The following is a 15,664-nucleotide window of genomic DNA, read 5'->3' on the forward strand; positions in this document are numbered from 1 at the left end:
TCTGACTCTAATCTATACATACATACACTTAAGACAAAAACAAATGTTTTTATTAGAAAAATAATACTGTGAAGATCATTTTGTTTGTATGAGAAAGTCTTTATGTTCGCTTGCTTTTTGAAACGCGTCTCTCTGTTTGTACACTTTTGAGTGCCCTTAATTGCGTGCACACACATACGGAGGTGCATCATTGTGCAACACGTAGGGTTATTGTTATTGTAAAAGACACACTAGGTTTGGAGCGCGTGCCACCCTCTATACGTTTTGTGTTTGGGTAGGTAGTGTAGGTTATTTAAGGTATTGTATGACGCTGGAGATTTATCTCGTTACCTTTCCTTTAGGTTAGGTCAGGGGTGACCAACCCTGTTCCTGAAGATCTACTCTCCTGCATATTTTAGTTCCAACCCGTCTTCAACACCCCTGACTCTAATTTTTAGGTAGCCCTGAAATGCTTGTTTGTGGAGCTGAACTCTGCAGGACAGTAGATCTCCAGGAACAATGTTGGTCACCACTGGATTGGAGGGTTAAATTCTAGTTAGTGTGGTTTTATTTATTTCTTTGTTTTGGCACCGCTCGTGCCCCTTTCCCCTTTTGTGTCTTTGTTACTTTTTAATGTAAATATTGTTAATATTATTCATCACCTTTTCACTTGTCACCGCACTGAACACGTGTGTGTATATAAATAAATCATTTTTTTGCCCACTATATTTGTTGTCTGTCTTTGAATGGCTACACACACCAAAATTAACTGTAAATGGACTGCATTTATATAGCGCTTTTAACAGACCTATGGCCATCCAAAGCGCTTTACAAGTTTGCCACACATTCACACACCGACAGCGGTGTCAGCCATGCAAGGCGCCATCCAGCTCGTCGGGAGCAGCTGGGGTTAGGTGTATAATCATCATTACATCCCTTCCATACCCCTAAACACCATCGGGGAACTAACAGTTTCATTTACTGGCTATAGGCCCTTGAGAATGTGTATATTTGATTGGTAAATCCTTATAAATGTTCATCCTAATTTAAAGCATGTAGTACCCCCCAAGGATAGTTTTCTATGACCTATCAACAGCCTCATCTATGCCAAGTCAGCTGCCTTCCTCTCTCTGAGCAAAAAAATTCATCAAATTCAGCCATCTCCCAGAACAATACCTCTCTGACGGTTTCTTTGTGAAAGGTCAAAGAGTGTTGCCCTGGAAAAGTGGAGATCCATGGACATAGATCCTGTCTTTTACACTGCAGCTATGTGCTGAGAACACCACTTTTTAATGTTTCAGACACTTCCACTGGCTCACTCAGGAAGGTGGAGGGGACACGAACTGCACTATGCATAATGCAGCCCTCTGCCAAGCTTTTTCCTGTTGATTAGACATTATTACATGTAGACTTTTACTGCAATGGAGCCTTCTATGAATTAAGCTAATATCAAGCCAAATAATCTGAAGACTTCACTCACTTCCTTCACACATTTGGTGAAATAAAAAATTGGGTATTCGTCTAGTTTTTAGTCTTTTAACTTTTAATACTGTAGCAGATCATCTGAAAATCCTGTTATTACTCAATCTGCACTTTGCAAATGTGAGAGCAATTTCATTTTAAAGCATACTTTGGACGCGGATAGCTTTCAGGATATGTGACATTGATTTTGGTAATTTTTCAGTTCTCATATCCATCTCAGTTCTAATTTCTCAATTCAACATTCCAAAATAAAAAGTGTAGAAAAAGCAGCATCCTATTTCTCCATTAAGGAAGCTGAGTAAGTGAAATTTCGGATACATACCATTTCTGAATAACTTGCATTTATTTGTTGTAAAAAAAAAATCTGTGCTAAAAAGGTTAAAATGTTATACTGTATGTAACAGATTATTTATATACATTAAATCTATCATGAGGCATACATTACCCTTAATAAATTAGGCCTTTGACACAGCTTATCCCTTTAAACTGTTCTTTCTATCATCTCTAAACCCCCATCTTTGTTTTCACAAACATCTTATTTCCTTTCAACAGTGTCAGCAGAGCAGTGGTACAAAGGAAGGATGAAAGGCCCTTTCCTGGTTTCTCAAACATGTCCCAGTATTCACCAGTGCTATGTATATAACCTTTAATATAAAATTCATATCAAGAAAATGTGTCCTATTATTTTTATTTCTAGCCTTTTTTGTCCAATTAATTTTATTTATACAAATTGTATCCACAATCCAAGTGAAACTTTTTAGTCTTCAAAACTAGCGTGTTAGTAGATCATCAGAACAGGTGACACTACATTAGATAGTAATGTTGCGTTCGAGACAACTCGGAATTTGGATTTTGCCCACCTCAAACTCGACGTCTGGAACGGCACTTCAAACCGAACAGCTGTGAACTCGTGATCAATCACTCCCGATTTACGGAGCTGCGTCATTTGACGTCACTCACACTAGGATTCTTCTAGTGAGGTTAGCACAAACCTCATTACAAAATGTAAAAACAAACTTTTAAGTAGCCGCATCTCACACTACGAAATTACAATAAACAAAGTCTCCTCTGTAGATCTTCCTTCTAAATTCAAACCATTTAATGTTGTGGCGTGACGTGAATGTGATCGATTGAAACGCATTGTGGTCGAAGGTAGGATATTTAACACCTCCTCCACGTTGTCTCAAACGCAATAAGGCAACAGTTGAGATTATAAAGTTGGAGTTCAGGTGGGCCCATGCGGTACCTGTGGGAGGCGCTCGAGTCTCAGTCAGTTTGTCGCAAGAGCAGTTTGAGGAGGCTGACAAGAGCAAGACTGAACTACGCTTGTGATTTTCCTTTAACATTCTTTGAAAGTGTAAGAAGGCTCATCTGAACAAACTTTGTCTGCCGTCAGTTTTCCAGGTATGGACGTCAAGAATGCATAATTGCGGTAAGTATTGGAGTCTGGCAATTCATCCTTAAATGTTTTTCAAGCGGCGTACCTAGACTGTATCTATATAATTGATTTTATATATAATTTCGGCCTAAGTTTGTATTTTCAATTGCTTTGTGACGATATAATGGAAAATGAAGATTCTAAAAATGGTTTTAATGGGCATGTACGAATGACTACTTGCAAGTGTTTATAGGAATTTGAACGTGACCGCGTGCTCTCCTTAAAACAAACAAGTGAATACTTAAATTGTCATGGAAGAGCCAACAGAACTATTTATTTTTTCTGTAATTAAACAACATAAACCCTGTTTAAATATGGACGATAACCTATAAAATGAAACAAACTTTTTTATCTTTTTTTTTTATATTAATGAAATTTCCATTAAGAAGCTCTTTCAAACTTTTTATGATAAACCAGGCAGGAAAGGTGAGAAATATTGTGTCACTGTATACTAAAGTGTGCTTTTCTTAATTCATACTTTTATTCCAGCCTGTTCAACACTGCCAGTGCTCATATGATATTAGTGATGTATTGAACCTTGTTAGCAAAATCCCAAAATCCCTCATGGTTACAATGTAACTTGACTCGTTTTACTAGCTTGGAAGAGTGCTGATGTGAACTTAGTGCCTCAGTTTATGAACACCCTCAGTTGTTGCTGAATCAACTGTTTTAATGAAACTTGTTGTGACTTTCGGATCCATTTAAGTTACTGAACAGCCAGGATAGTCTTCAGCTGTAAACATGCCATCACATTGGGAATTTCACTGAAAGTAATCAGCTAGATCCCTTCTAAGACATTCTGATCTAAAAAGTGCAGATAAGAAGCAAACAAACTGTCAAAAGTCCTTTGTGCCTTAGTTGACAACACTGTTAGACTAATGTGCAATAGGGAGATGGAAATCACATAGTAAATGCATTTAAATTAAATAATTCAAAGCTGTATTAGTGTGGTTTTTTTAACTATGGTTTTGGGGATGGACGACCAATGGTCAGTAAAATGAAGTGTTAATTGCATTATGTTTGTTAGTCACACAATGTATGCATTTACAAAAACTGTGTTCTTGTAATTTTTTTTTAATCAGTTTTCTTATACGTTTCCTTTCCTTATACAAAGTGAATAAGGGAAATGAAAAATCAGATATCAAACTTACTGTTTGATTTGTGGTTTCCAGTGGATGTGCATTGTGGGATAGAATTTATAAATGTAGTGAGGTCTTTCTTTTGTCCTTAACATTTCATGTTTAAGTAGCTTTTAAATGTGCACTTGACAGCAAGATTTTATGGTTTTGTTAAGCTTTATCAGTACTTTATAGAGTGTGTTAGAGTGAGCGAGCGAGGGAGGAAGCACGCTGGTTGATTGCTTGTTAAAAAGGTCACACTCATGATTTTGGCAGTACTAATTTGTTTCCTGCAGTTCTCATATTGCACAAAAATCTCACTTGTCTCACCTTGTTTTACGGCGGATGCATTGCAGAACCTTTTACACTGTATAACCCCGGCCACAAGGCAATAATGACTGTTATCTTACAGCAATCTTGCCACTGTTTTCCGCTTTTCATACGTGTAATCAAAACTCTGCTGATAAGCTTTGTATATATGTTGGAATCACGTGCGTGTCTGTCAGCTGTTTAGTGCCATAAACCTTATTCTCCTGACTGAAGTGATTAAATGATACTTGAAATTAGAGAGTTTAATGCACATGCTCCTCATGGCCATTAGCTGTCATATGACTGCCGAACTTTGGGTTAATCATGAAACTTTTTAATGCTGCAAATAAAGTGTGTCATAATGGCAATGGACCTGCATATGTGTAATCCCCAATGGAAAGACACTTAAACTTGTCGGCTCTGTTTTCGGACAGATTTGTCAACCCAGCTGTCCTGTTGATTTTGTTTGCCGCTACAGTCAAGTAAACTCAAAATCATTTTTTGATAACTAGCCCAATAAAAGTATGCAAACTATTGAAAATGGGGATTTTCTTTTCAAATGTTAAGTAGGTAAAAATAATTGAATGTCTTCAGGAGATCATTTAGGTAGGGTTAAGAATCACGAGGTTGAAATTTGTGTGTTAGTGCTGATGAGCTTGTGGAATAACATTAACAAGTTTTAATTGTTCAACCTTTGATCAGCTCACCTTTGCTCTCTCTTGCACTTTCCACTTCATACTGTGAAATGCACAGTTAAAAATCCATAGGCTGTTGATAAGGTATGTCTTTCTGACAATTTTAATCAAATTATCTTTTTATCTTTCTTTAAAAACGCTGATTAAACTCGTTGCAGAAGTTTATTCATCTGCTAAGTGTTAGCGTAAACCGCCTTTATCTATAAACAAAGCTTGTTTTGTGATAAAAAAATGAAAAAGTATTTGGATTTTTATTGATCAATTGATTGATCGACTTGACTTCATTAATTCTCTATGGGGAAATTAGGAGGTTTGCTGAATAATGTAAAGAATTGGCATAGAGATGGAATGTGAGAATTCCTGCTGCAGGCTTTTTCCACGTTAGGACATTTTCCTGTAAATCTTGTATTTAAGCAACTGAGAGAGTTTTTTTTTGTGCTTTTTTTTAGTTATTTGCCTACAAAGCAGGAAGTGTTTTTCTGCTGACACTTTTTCCTTTCTTTCCTTTAACTTTCTGTCACTGACAGAGTCCATGGCCCATGTTAAGTTATTCCGCAGTTTTGTTTTTCAATGTTTCAAATAACAAGAGTCATTGTACATTGACTAGAAACACTATCATTGGTGCAAACTGCAACCTGATGTATGTATATCCTTGTCTTAAACATAACGGAAAACTAATATAATGGTCTTGCTTTTTGTTTTTTGTATGTTGCAAACTACTAAATCTTTGGTTTCTTATCTCCCTTCTCTTCCTGTCCAGGCACAGTGCTGAGAATGTGTGTTTTCTGAACATCCTACCTGCGTTTGCCTCCTTGTTTTTTGTCTCCTGGGCTGGATTTTGTCCTAACATTAATTTAATTTCAATTATCCGTGAAAACACACCTGCCATGTCACGTCCACCTGAGGCCGAGCCCGCTACCACAGTACCTGCTACCCCATCAGAACTTGCCACTGAACCAACTTCATCCACCTCCACAACTGACTCAACAGCTGACGCAACAACTGCTACACCTGTGACCAAGACTTTATTCTGGAGAGATAGGAAGAAAGGTACTGTGTGTATTCTTTATATCATGCTCCTATATATATATATATATATATATATATATATCATTCTTTATATGCTGATGTTGTCTGCAGCTAACATGCAACATATATTTTTAGTGTGAGCGTGTCTACTGTATTTTCTCCACAGTCCCAGAGAAGACAGATGAGTTCCTTCTGACCAGGTTTCAAGGTGATGGTGTGAGATATAAAGCCAAGCTTATTGGTGTGGATGATGTCGCAGAAGCCAGAGGAGATAAAATGTGTCAGGATTCCATGATGAAACTTAAGGTGCTGATGCCAAAATGGCTACTTTCCGTTTTGTGACTTATTTTGACTTTCAGACCTGTTCAGTGTCTGTTTTTGGTTTGAATGACCACCACCTGTAATATGATTAGATAGGCAACTGATAGCTGAAGAGATAATGAGGTCATTGATGCCAAATGGTAGTAGCATTTACGTATATATATATTGTGTGTAAGTATAGTTAATGGATATGAAGTTTGTATGCATACATTTACAGGGCATGGCAATAGCTGCTCGTTCTCAGGGCAAACACAAGCAAAGAATCTGGGTGAACATCTCTCTAACAGGAATCAAAATTGTGGATGAGAAAATTGGGGTGAGTGCCATCATAAGTAAATGCACTCAAGTATCTCCAGCATGTTTGTAAAATCCATAAATTGAGAACATGGATTTTCATGTATTAGACTTTAACCAAGTTTCTCTCCTCCCAACCCTCAGGTGATTGAACATGAACATGTGGTGAATAAGATCTCCTTCATCGCTCGTGATGTCACTGATAACCGGGCATTTGGATATGTTTGTGGAGCAGAGGGGCAGCACCAGTTCTTTGCTATCAAGACCGCTCAACAGGTCAAATAAAGACTATTATATACAAACAGTTAATCTTGCCAATTAAAATATGAGCATGAATTTGTGGTGGGATAGGTTTGCTTGAAACTTGCTTGAAAATGTTTGCTGTTTGTTTTTTGGCACATAAGTTATACCCCAAGGGGTGGTTTCCCAGACAGGGCATATCCTAGTCCAAGACTAAATGGATGTTTAAGCTTTTTTAACCCTTTACCCGCCTTTAACAAGTTATCTCGTCAATCGGCAATACCACTATTATCCACCAGGTGGCTCTTCTGCAACTTATTAAACCTGGAAGTATCGCCCTAGGGCAGGGGTGTCAAAAGTCCCTCACACAAATGTAATTATCTCATCTTTTTTCTCAAAATTTGGTGTTGGAAGAAACCTACCCATATTTGAGAGGTGATAAAAAGAGAACTAATGAAGGTAGGGTGAATCTTTTTTTTGGAAAGCAGAGGGGTCGTTTCTTTAATTTAATATTGTACATGTTTATATATTTAAAGAAGAGCATTTTCTGGGAGGCATTAAACTTTTGTGAAAATCATGAAATATGCTAGCGGGGAAAGAGTTAATTTAAAAACATCTTGCACTAACATTTCCTAACCATTGTTAGGTGCCATTGTTTTTTCTCAAGATGCACACCACTGTTTTTTGGTAAGGTATGTTTGTAAAAACTACTTAAATGTCATAATATATAACTAAGGCCTAGTCATGGATTAATCTAAACCCTGTCCGGAAAACTGCACCTAAATGTAATTTTGAAAGGATGATATGTAGTCAAAAGCATAAGAGCAGCGCTCATGTACTATGTTGCTTGTAATCATCCTACAGGCCGAGCCTCTGGTCACTGATTTGAAGGATCTGTTTCAGCTGATCTTTAACACGAGGAAGAAGGAGCAAGAAGCTGCACAGAAGGTTCATTTTTTAATTATTTAAATGTATAGAATAATCTTTCTTATAGAGTTACTTTGGTATGGAAATGTAAGAATGCATTTGGTGTTTCCCATCTCACGCCAAAGACAAAGAAAGTCACGTCTGCCTTTCTCTGTAGGATTATAAAAAAATTATTTAAGCAATAATTGACGACTGGCCATTGCATTATAAGAAAATAATGCACACCCAAGGTGCAGTGCGGCACGACGCGGGTGTGCATTATTTTCAAATAATTCAAAGGACCGGAGTCAATTATTCCTCGGATACCACAGTTACCACAAACATTGCTCTGGTGCCTATTTTTAAGACATTTGACAAGTTAGGCGTGCGGTTATCAGAAATTAATGAATACCCACTCAGCCAATCAGAATACAGAATTCAACAGACCCGTGGTATAATAGTATAACAAATAATCAGGGTTTTAATATTATGAGTGACCTTAGTGTTAATTACTTAATTAAAATAAAACATTTGGCTCCCAATTTACTGTCTGAGTAAATACTGCATTTTGTTATTGTTTAAGGTAGTATAGTATGCAAATGATGTCACTGTGGAAGGATACTAAATTAAAGGGATGGTTCACCCCAAAATGATAATTTTCTCATAAATCACTTGGCCTATGTGTCGTTCTAAACCAAGTCCAATTGTCTTTTTAGATATTTTTGATGAAAACTGGTAGGCCTCTGTCTGTCCCATTGATTTTAGTCCGTTTCACAACTCTTTCCCCCAGAAAAGAATGAAAGACATCGCCTAAAAAGGTCCCATCAACTGTTCAATAATAATATTATGAAGCGATGAGAACATTTGTGTGTGCAAAGAAAACAAAACAAACAGTTTTATTCAACAATTTGTTCTCCTGCTTGGTTGTTCAGTGCGAGTTCACGGGCAGACTACGGCGCATGCTGCTGACGTAGTTGCCAGCATACAAAATATGCTGCCAAGTAAATTTTGCATTTATACGGGCTGTTTAAGTATTGTTTACAATGTTTGCATATTGGCTTAAATAAATAAAAAGCGGGGGAAAAAACAAAAAACATTGGCAACTACGTTAGCAGGTGACGTCAGCAGCATGTGCCGTAGTCTGCTCGTGAACACGCACTAAATGACTTTGAGAAGAATAAATTGTTAAATTTAATCGTTTGTTTGGTTTTCTTGGGCACAAAAGTGTTCTCATTGCTTCTTAATATTATTAACAAACGACTGATGGAACATGGACGTTGTTGGCGATGCCTTTCATTCTTTTCTAGGGAAAATAATTGTGAAACTAACTGAAGTCAATGGATCACACAGAAGCCTCCCGGTTTTACTTAAAAATATCTAGAAATGTGTTCTGAAGACAATCAGAGCACTTGGTGGTTAAAGACACGGGGGTAAGTGATTTAAGATAAAATTAAAAGGTATAGTTCACCTCAAAATGATAATTCCCTATCTACTTTTTATGTTTTTGCAGGGTGAAGCAAATAACTCTGTGGTTGAGGTGGGTATGAGCAGTTTTTGGTAGTGCTTTACTATTTGGTGTTTGTGTGTGTGTGTGTGTGTGTGTGTGTGTGTATTCCATAAAGTTCACATTCTTCAAATTTTTGGTCATTAGAATGGTGGTGATGCCTTACTCACTGTGGATGGCAAATCCAATGCTGTAAAAGTAAGTGATCATTATTTCTAAATGATTTACATACACGTTATAGACATGCATCTTTGCATCCAAGCCTGAACTTTTTATGTTATGTTTTTTTTAGACTATTGAGCAAATTGACCTGTTTGGAGATATGTCCACCCCACCTGACATTCACTCTCCTACGGTAACTTTTCTTATTCAATGTACCACACTTATGCAGTCTAGTCTTTTTAATTTAGAAAATAGTCAGACTAGAATAAATGAAACGCCCAAATACTACAAGATTCATAAATAGTCAGTTGATATTAAATGTATACATTTTTATACTTCCTTTCTTCTAAAGACTAACTTTTACACAATCTGATATTGAGCTTTTAGTTCTTAACATGCCATATGATCTTTCATTAACACATTAGCAAAAGCTGGCTGTCTGTTCTCACTTCTCATTTAAGGGTCTCATGTATTTGTATAGGATGTTGTTCATGGCTTAAGACCATTAAATGCTCCTATTGAGTTGCTATTTCGTAATATTGGTTTTAACCATTTGGCCAGTAGATGGCCCCCAAAGAGAACTTATGGAGTCTGTTAAATGTGTATATCCTATTACGTGTACTTGAGGCCATTTGAAAATCTTCATGTTGTAAATGCCAAACCTTTCTTAATTCCTTCATAACAAAAAACATTTGACTGTTTTCTTTCTGTATGATTAACTGAATCTGTCTTTTTCATATCTAATGTTTTCTTATTTCCTCTGAAAATCAGCCTGACAGTGTCCTGCTGCTTAGCTTTGCTGTTGCAATTGATGACAATCAACTCAATCCTAAAGGAAATCCTTTCGTCTCATACCCGTCTACCCTCAGCAATACACAGACTGACAGACCCTACACACCCACATCAGATCTTTTCCCTTCTCTTAATCCAGATCCCTTCGGTGATGATCCATTTTCTGCCTTTGCTGATCAATCAGATTCAATCTTTTCTTCTGATAAAGATTCTGGTCTTTCTAGTTTCATTTTAAACGGGCCCGAATTAAGTCAGGGTAAAGACTGCACTTCAAATATTAAGCACCTTAATGAATTATTTGATGCCCATTTGTCATTTACAAATCTAAATGCCCAAGAAAAGAAAATGGCTTTAAGCGATGTGAATGCTGCAAGCAATCTCATCCTAAGCCAGAATCCTTTTTTTAGTACTTCATTAAACAACTCAATTATGGTAAACGGGTTATTCAAATCGGATCCCTCTGTCCTGCAAAGTCCCCTCTCGCTTAATGGACCAAGCAAATCCATCCCATTGTTTGAAACTTCGCACATCTATAAAAATGCTCAAAATGGAGGGTTGATGGCCCTTTGCCCTCCACCTCAAAGCTTGAAGTCTGGATGCATTCGGAGGAGAGAGAAGGTGAACATTTCAAAACAGAAACTTCTAGCAGAGTTCTTGATGAGGTTTAGAGAGACTACAAGGACTGTGTTGTACAACATAAACAACCAGAAATTACTTAAGCATTCTTTTAGATTTGTACATTTAAATAAAATAAAAATATTTATTAAAACTTCTCCAGCTGGGTACATCTTGTACTAAGATGTTTACAGGAATATTTGATAGTGTTAATATTTAAAGGGAAGTACTTTGAGTGGTGCTGGAGAATGCATGCATGATGTAATTTTATCAATATTATGGTAAGAAGAGTCCTTGTAGTCCGCCTCTTAAGAACATTGTTTGAAAGTCACTCTGAATGAAAGTCGGTGTTGGGTTTGTCATGGATGTTGTCCTTATTATGTCACAGTCTATAGGGGTTAGAAAAGGTACCAAGTTTAATGCAACTTCGACTTAACTTGCCACTTGAATTTGACCCTTCTTATAAAAAGCTGGATGCATCAGGAAGGATACAGTAGTGGCTAAAATTGTTGTGGGGGGGATTTGGTTTCAATGCTCCAAGGGACACTCCACTTGTTTTGAAAATATTTTGCAGGAGGCACAATGATATTATGCACTGCCCCAAAATAGTCCTCTTGGTAACTTTCAATAGCAGGGGACTATTTTCAGGTAGTGCGTAATATCTTTGCGCCTCCTGCAGTAATGTTACGACATGGCAAAATATGGCAAATTTGTTTATTTTTTAAGCGCAATGCTAATGGTCTAATCAGATTCAATAGATTGTGCTTCTAAACTATGCTAAAAGTGGTACCGCCAAACACGGAGATCAGCTATATGGATTCCAAAACTGTAAAAATCAAATGTTTAACTCTAGGGGAGCTGGAAATTGGGCATATTTTTTGAATTAACCCATTAACCCATAAAAATATAAGGTGTATGGACCAAAATGGACAAAACAACTTTTGGTATTTACTGGACTATATATATATATATATATATATATATATATATATATATATATTTATTTGTCAAGGCAAACCACAATGTATTGTGGGATCTGGGTTTTATTCGAATATACAAAAAATGCATAGAAAACAAAAAACTCATGGGTAGATCATACTTAAAAACCGATAAAATTGTATTTAGATATTTGTTGATTCTCTTCTGTGGTAATATTTCGTAGTCATTGTTTATACTCCAAACACACCAATGCAACATGGATGCACTTTTTTAATGCATATTTTATTCAAATATTTAAATAAAGCACGAAGGTGTCATCTGTTTAAAATTGGACATCACTTTTAGCCAAAACTGTATATGGTGGTATAATATTTCCTTGAACCGCATGCAGCTCTTTACAGGCACCTTTTAGTAATAACTTTACTGACATTTAGGCTATAACCACCATACTTTTAATTTTGCATGTGCCTTCCTTTGAATGTAAAGGAAGTTTTATGCAAGTCACACATTAAAAATGTCAACTAGCCACTGCTATTTATATTTGTTTTTGATTTGCACTATCCTGCACATAATACAGAATTAAATGCTGTCTCTCTTGTGGCATTTTAATTTAGCTTTAGATACATTTCTGAAATTGATTTATAATAACATTCTGTCTCCACAGTCACCTGGAAATGATCTGTTCGGAGCTGATGCCTTCGCTCCGTCTACCCAAAATGAGTCTCTGCCTGTGAACCAAAATTCATCCATTCCAGCTGACCTATTCAACACCACATCAACCTCTACCATCCCTGGTCTTGGTATGACTGTATATGTCATTTATTTTCTTTATTTATTCTGGTTTTAAACTTTTTAGTCTTTAATGTAGTACATGTATGCATTTGTTATGGTTTCTGAAGGTTCGCTGTCTCTTGGCCCTGCTAATGTCGCTCAAACTCTTGGAACAACCTCATCTCCGTGGGGTCAGGCACCCATGATGTTTCCTCCTCAGGGTGGTGTTCCTCAAATAACACTTCCAAGGGCACCAGCTTTCCCTCAGCCCCCTGCTTTTGGAGGTCTGCCTGCAGCTGCCTGGGGGCCACAAGCAGCTTCACCTTTTGGTGCACCAGCTGCCACGCAGGCTTGGGGTCAACCAGGAACCACGGCACCAATTGGAACCTGGCCTAACTCTGGTCCTATGGCCAACCCATTCCCATTAAACCAGTTTCCTCCCATGATGCCACCTAATGCAATGATGGGCGGGCAGCAGGGTACAGTTATCCCCCCTCGTCCTCCACCCCGTCCTCCGGTGAAAGACGAACCACCAGCAGTCAAAAGTGCCTTCACTGCTTTAGACCCTCTTGGGGAGAAGGAAAAGAAGATTGGAAAAGACATGTTCAAAGATTTCCAGATGGTCAAGCCCCAAAAAGTTGAACAAGAAACTGGCCCAAGCACCAATGGCTCATTTGACCAGTACTTTAGCAGCAAAGTTGGCTTGGCTCAGGAGGTGGCAGACCATGATGATTTTGACATTAACCAAATCCCAGTTAGCTCAAATGGTACACATTTAATTTTATGATGTCATTTATTGTATTTGGTAAACTATTTAACTGCATTAAAATTCATCATACTGTTTCCAGGGTCTTCCAAACTTTTCCCTCAGCAGTCCTCCCCTGCGGTTGGAGTACTTCCGGGTCTAACCCCAGCGCCAGCAGCAGGGCTTTTTGATGCCGCCTTCACTCCTAATCTGGTCCCTGCACCCACAAACCCAACTCTTCCAGCAGGGTCGAATATTTTTGATGAAACTTTTGGAAGTGACCCATTTGGAGCACCCCCCATGAACACAGTATGTGCAAATATCTTTTTTAAAATCATACTTCTTAAATCAACTTGTTGGTTTATGTGTGACCGTATGATGGAATGTTATGTGTTCCTTTGCTTGTTTTCTGTCCCAGAGCACTCCAGCCTCTGCAAATGTTTTTGGAGACCCTTTTGGGGGAAATCCGTTCGCCTGAGAATCTTAAGCACCTGTGGTGAGAAAACGCACGCACATATTTGTTATTATACATTGTGGGAACTTTCCAAAATATTCTATCCCATCCCCTACACTCCAAAAAATGATGCGTAATCATAGGGAACCACTTACTACTGTTTATAACATATACTATATAGCATGTGTAAAAGCATAAGTGGTGCTATTAGGGCTGGGTATCGATTCAGATGTTCCAGATCGATTCGATTTCGATTCACAAGCTATCAAATCGATTTGATTCCGATTCTCGATAAAATTTTCGATTCCGGTTCTCAGGTAGGTTTTTATACTCGATTCTCGATTCAACTCAATTCAATTTAATACACATACTATATTAATAAAAAAGAACAGTGAACAGCAGTTTACAAGTGGGTAATTAATAAAAAGAAATTAAAAGCCACAACACTTCTTGCTTGCGAAATCTAAAATGCTTCCATTCCTCCGTTCAATGTTTGCGAAAAAAAAAAAAAATCGATTCTGCTCTTTGAGAATCGATTTTTAATCGACCACGTTTTAAAACACGATTTATGGAAAAATAGATTTTTTTTCCCCAGCCCTAGGTGCTATAGCACCAAAGATATAGATATAGCACTTAAAGGGGACATATTATAAAAAGCTGACTTTTTCCATGTTTAAGTGCTATAATTGGGTCTCCGGTGCCTCTATCAACCTAGAAAATGTGAAAAATGTCAACACAGTAACTTAGTTTTGGTAAACCATTCTCTTCAAGCATGTGAAAAAATAGGTCATTAAAATTTGGCTCCCCTTTGATGTCAGAAGGGGATAATAACGCCCCTTAATCTGCACTATCCAACCACGGCACTGCCATTTAGTGCAGAAATCAACTCATTTGCATTTGAAAAGGAAACCTACACCTACAAAATGGCAATTTGACATGTTATAAAAAATTATCTATCGCCCTGTCCCAAATGGCACACTCCGGACTTGTGGTCCTCCTCAGAGTCCACACTTTGATGACATCATGTAGTGCAGACTTTTGGGACCCTTGATGCGAGTCCATGTGGGTGCACCAGAGTCGTATTTTGGGACAGACTCGAGCGTCACGCCAGAAATGTGAAATTGCCCGTCATTGTGAACTCCTCCCTTCCATCGTCTGATTGGTCTGATTACTCTTTCGCAAGGACACCAAAGATTAAATAAATCTCTTTTTTAGAGAAATCATTTTTAGTAAAATTTAGCACCTTTTTGTTTACAGCGTAATCAAAATTTCTATATTTTTATATTTTCAAATAAACATAATTTAGTATGATTTTATTATCAATTTGAATTGTGGGGACCGGCCACACTTTCTGTTTCATGTAAAAATCATGCATTTTTATATGTCTTTATAATTTTTGTATGGTTCTTTTTTTCTAACGTACTTGTAAATATATTTTTCAGTTTTCAGCACACTTTCATCTATCGGATGCTGTTGAGCAAGAGGTCGGCAAAGGAATATGGAGTTGTTTTTGGCATTCCACTTCATGGAAAACAATGTGCACTTAAACCTTTTCGCCTGTATTCTGTGCTTCACTATTCTCATTCCTACTCATATCTGCTGAAACCTCTTTTTGTGCTTTATAACTGATCACAGATCAGCCCTTCTCTTCTATCCCAAGCAAATCAGCTAGTTTCAAACTTGATATGCACAGTGGGGTAATTGAAGTATGGTTCTGTGAAAGTATGTCAAAAGAATGATGGGTAATGTTTGTGACCGTGATTTTTTTTTTTTGTATGCAAATATCCTAAGCATTTATAATAAAGTAAAATGTTTAAGCTAATGATTTGTCATTAAAGAAAATGACTGAATCTATGGCATTGTGTCTGTGA

General features: G+C 37.3%; 1 protein-coding gene across 2 annotated transcripts; it reads left to right on the forward strand.

Moving 5' to 3' along the window:
- The first annotated feature begins 2,419 nt into the window (after positions 1-2,419).
- dab2 (DAB adaptor protein 2) lies at positions 2,420-15,647 on the forward strand. Of its 2 annotated transcripts, XM_065271453.2 has the most exons (15): positions 2,420-2,893; positions 5,782-6,071; positions 6,217-6,356; positions 6,589-6,687; positions 6,810-6,941; positions 7,770-7,853; positions 9,322-9,348; positions 9,463-9,513; positions 9,608-9,670; positions 10,249-10,887; positions 12,488-12,623; positions 12,723-13,361; positions 13,443-13,648; positions 13,758-13,835; positions 15,236-15,647. In XM_065271453.2, the coding sequence occupies exons 2-14, from the start codon at positions 5,909-5,911 to the stop codon at positions 13,815-13,817; spliced, it is 2,439 nt and encodes an 812-aa protein (XP_065127525.2). In that variant the 5' UTR covers positions 2,420-2,893; positions 5,782-5,908; the 3' UTR covers positions 13,818-13,835; positions 15,236-15,647. The 2 variants fall into 2 exon arrangements, with proteins under 2 accessions (XP_065127525.2, XP_065127526.2); XM_065271454.2 differs by lacking the exon at positions 10,249-10,887 and having other exon boundaries at positions 2,430-2,893.
- The last annotated feature ends 17 nt before the right edge of the window (positions 15,648-15,664 follow it).

The sequence above is a fragment of the Paramisgurnus dabryanus genome, chromosome 5 (genome assembly GCF_030506205.2).
Source record: "Paramisgurnus dabryanus chromosome 5, PD_genome_1.1, whole genome shotgun sequence".
NCBI lineage: Eukaryota > Metazoa > Chordata > Actinopteri > Cypriniformes > Cobitidae > Paramisgurnus > Paramisgurnus dabryanus.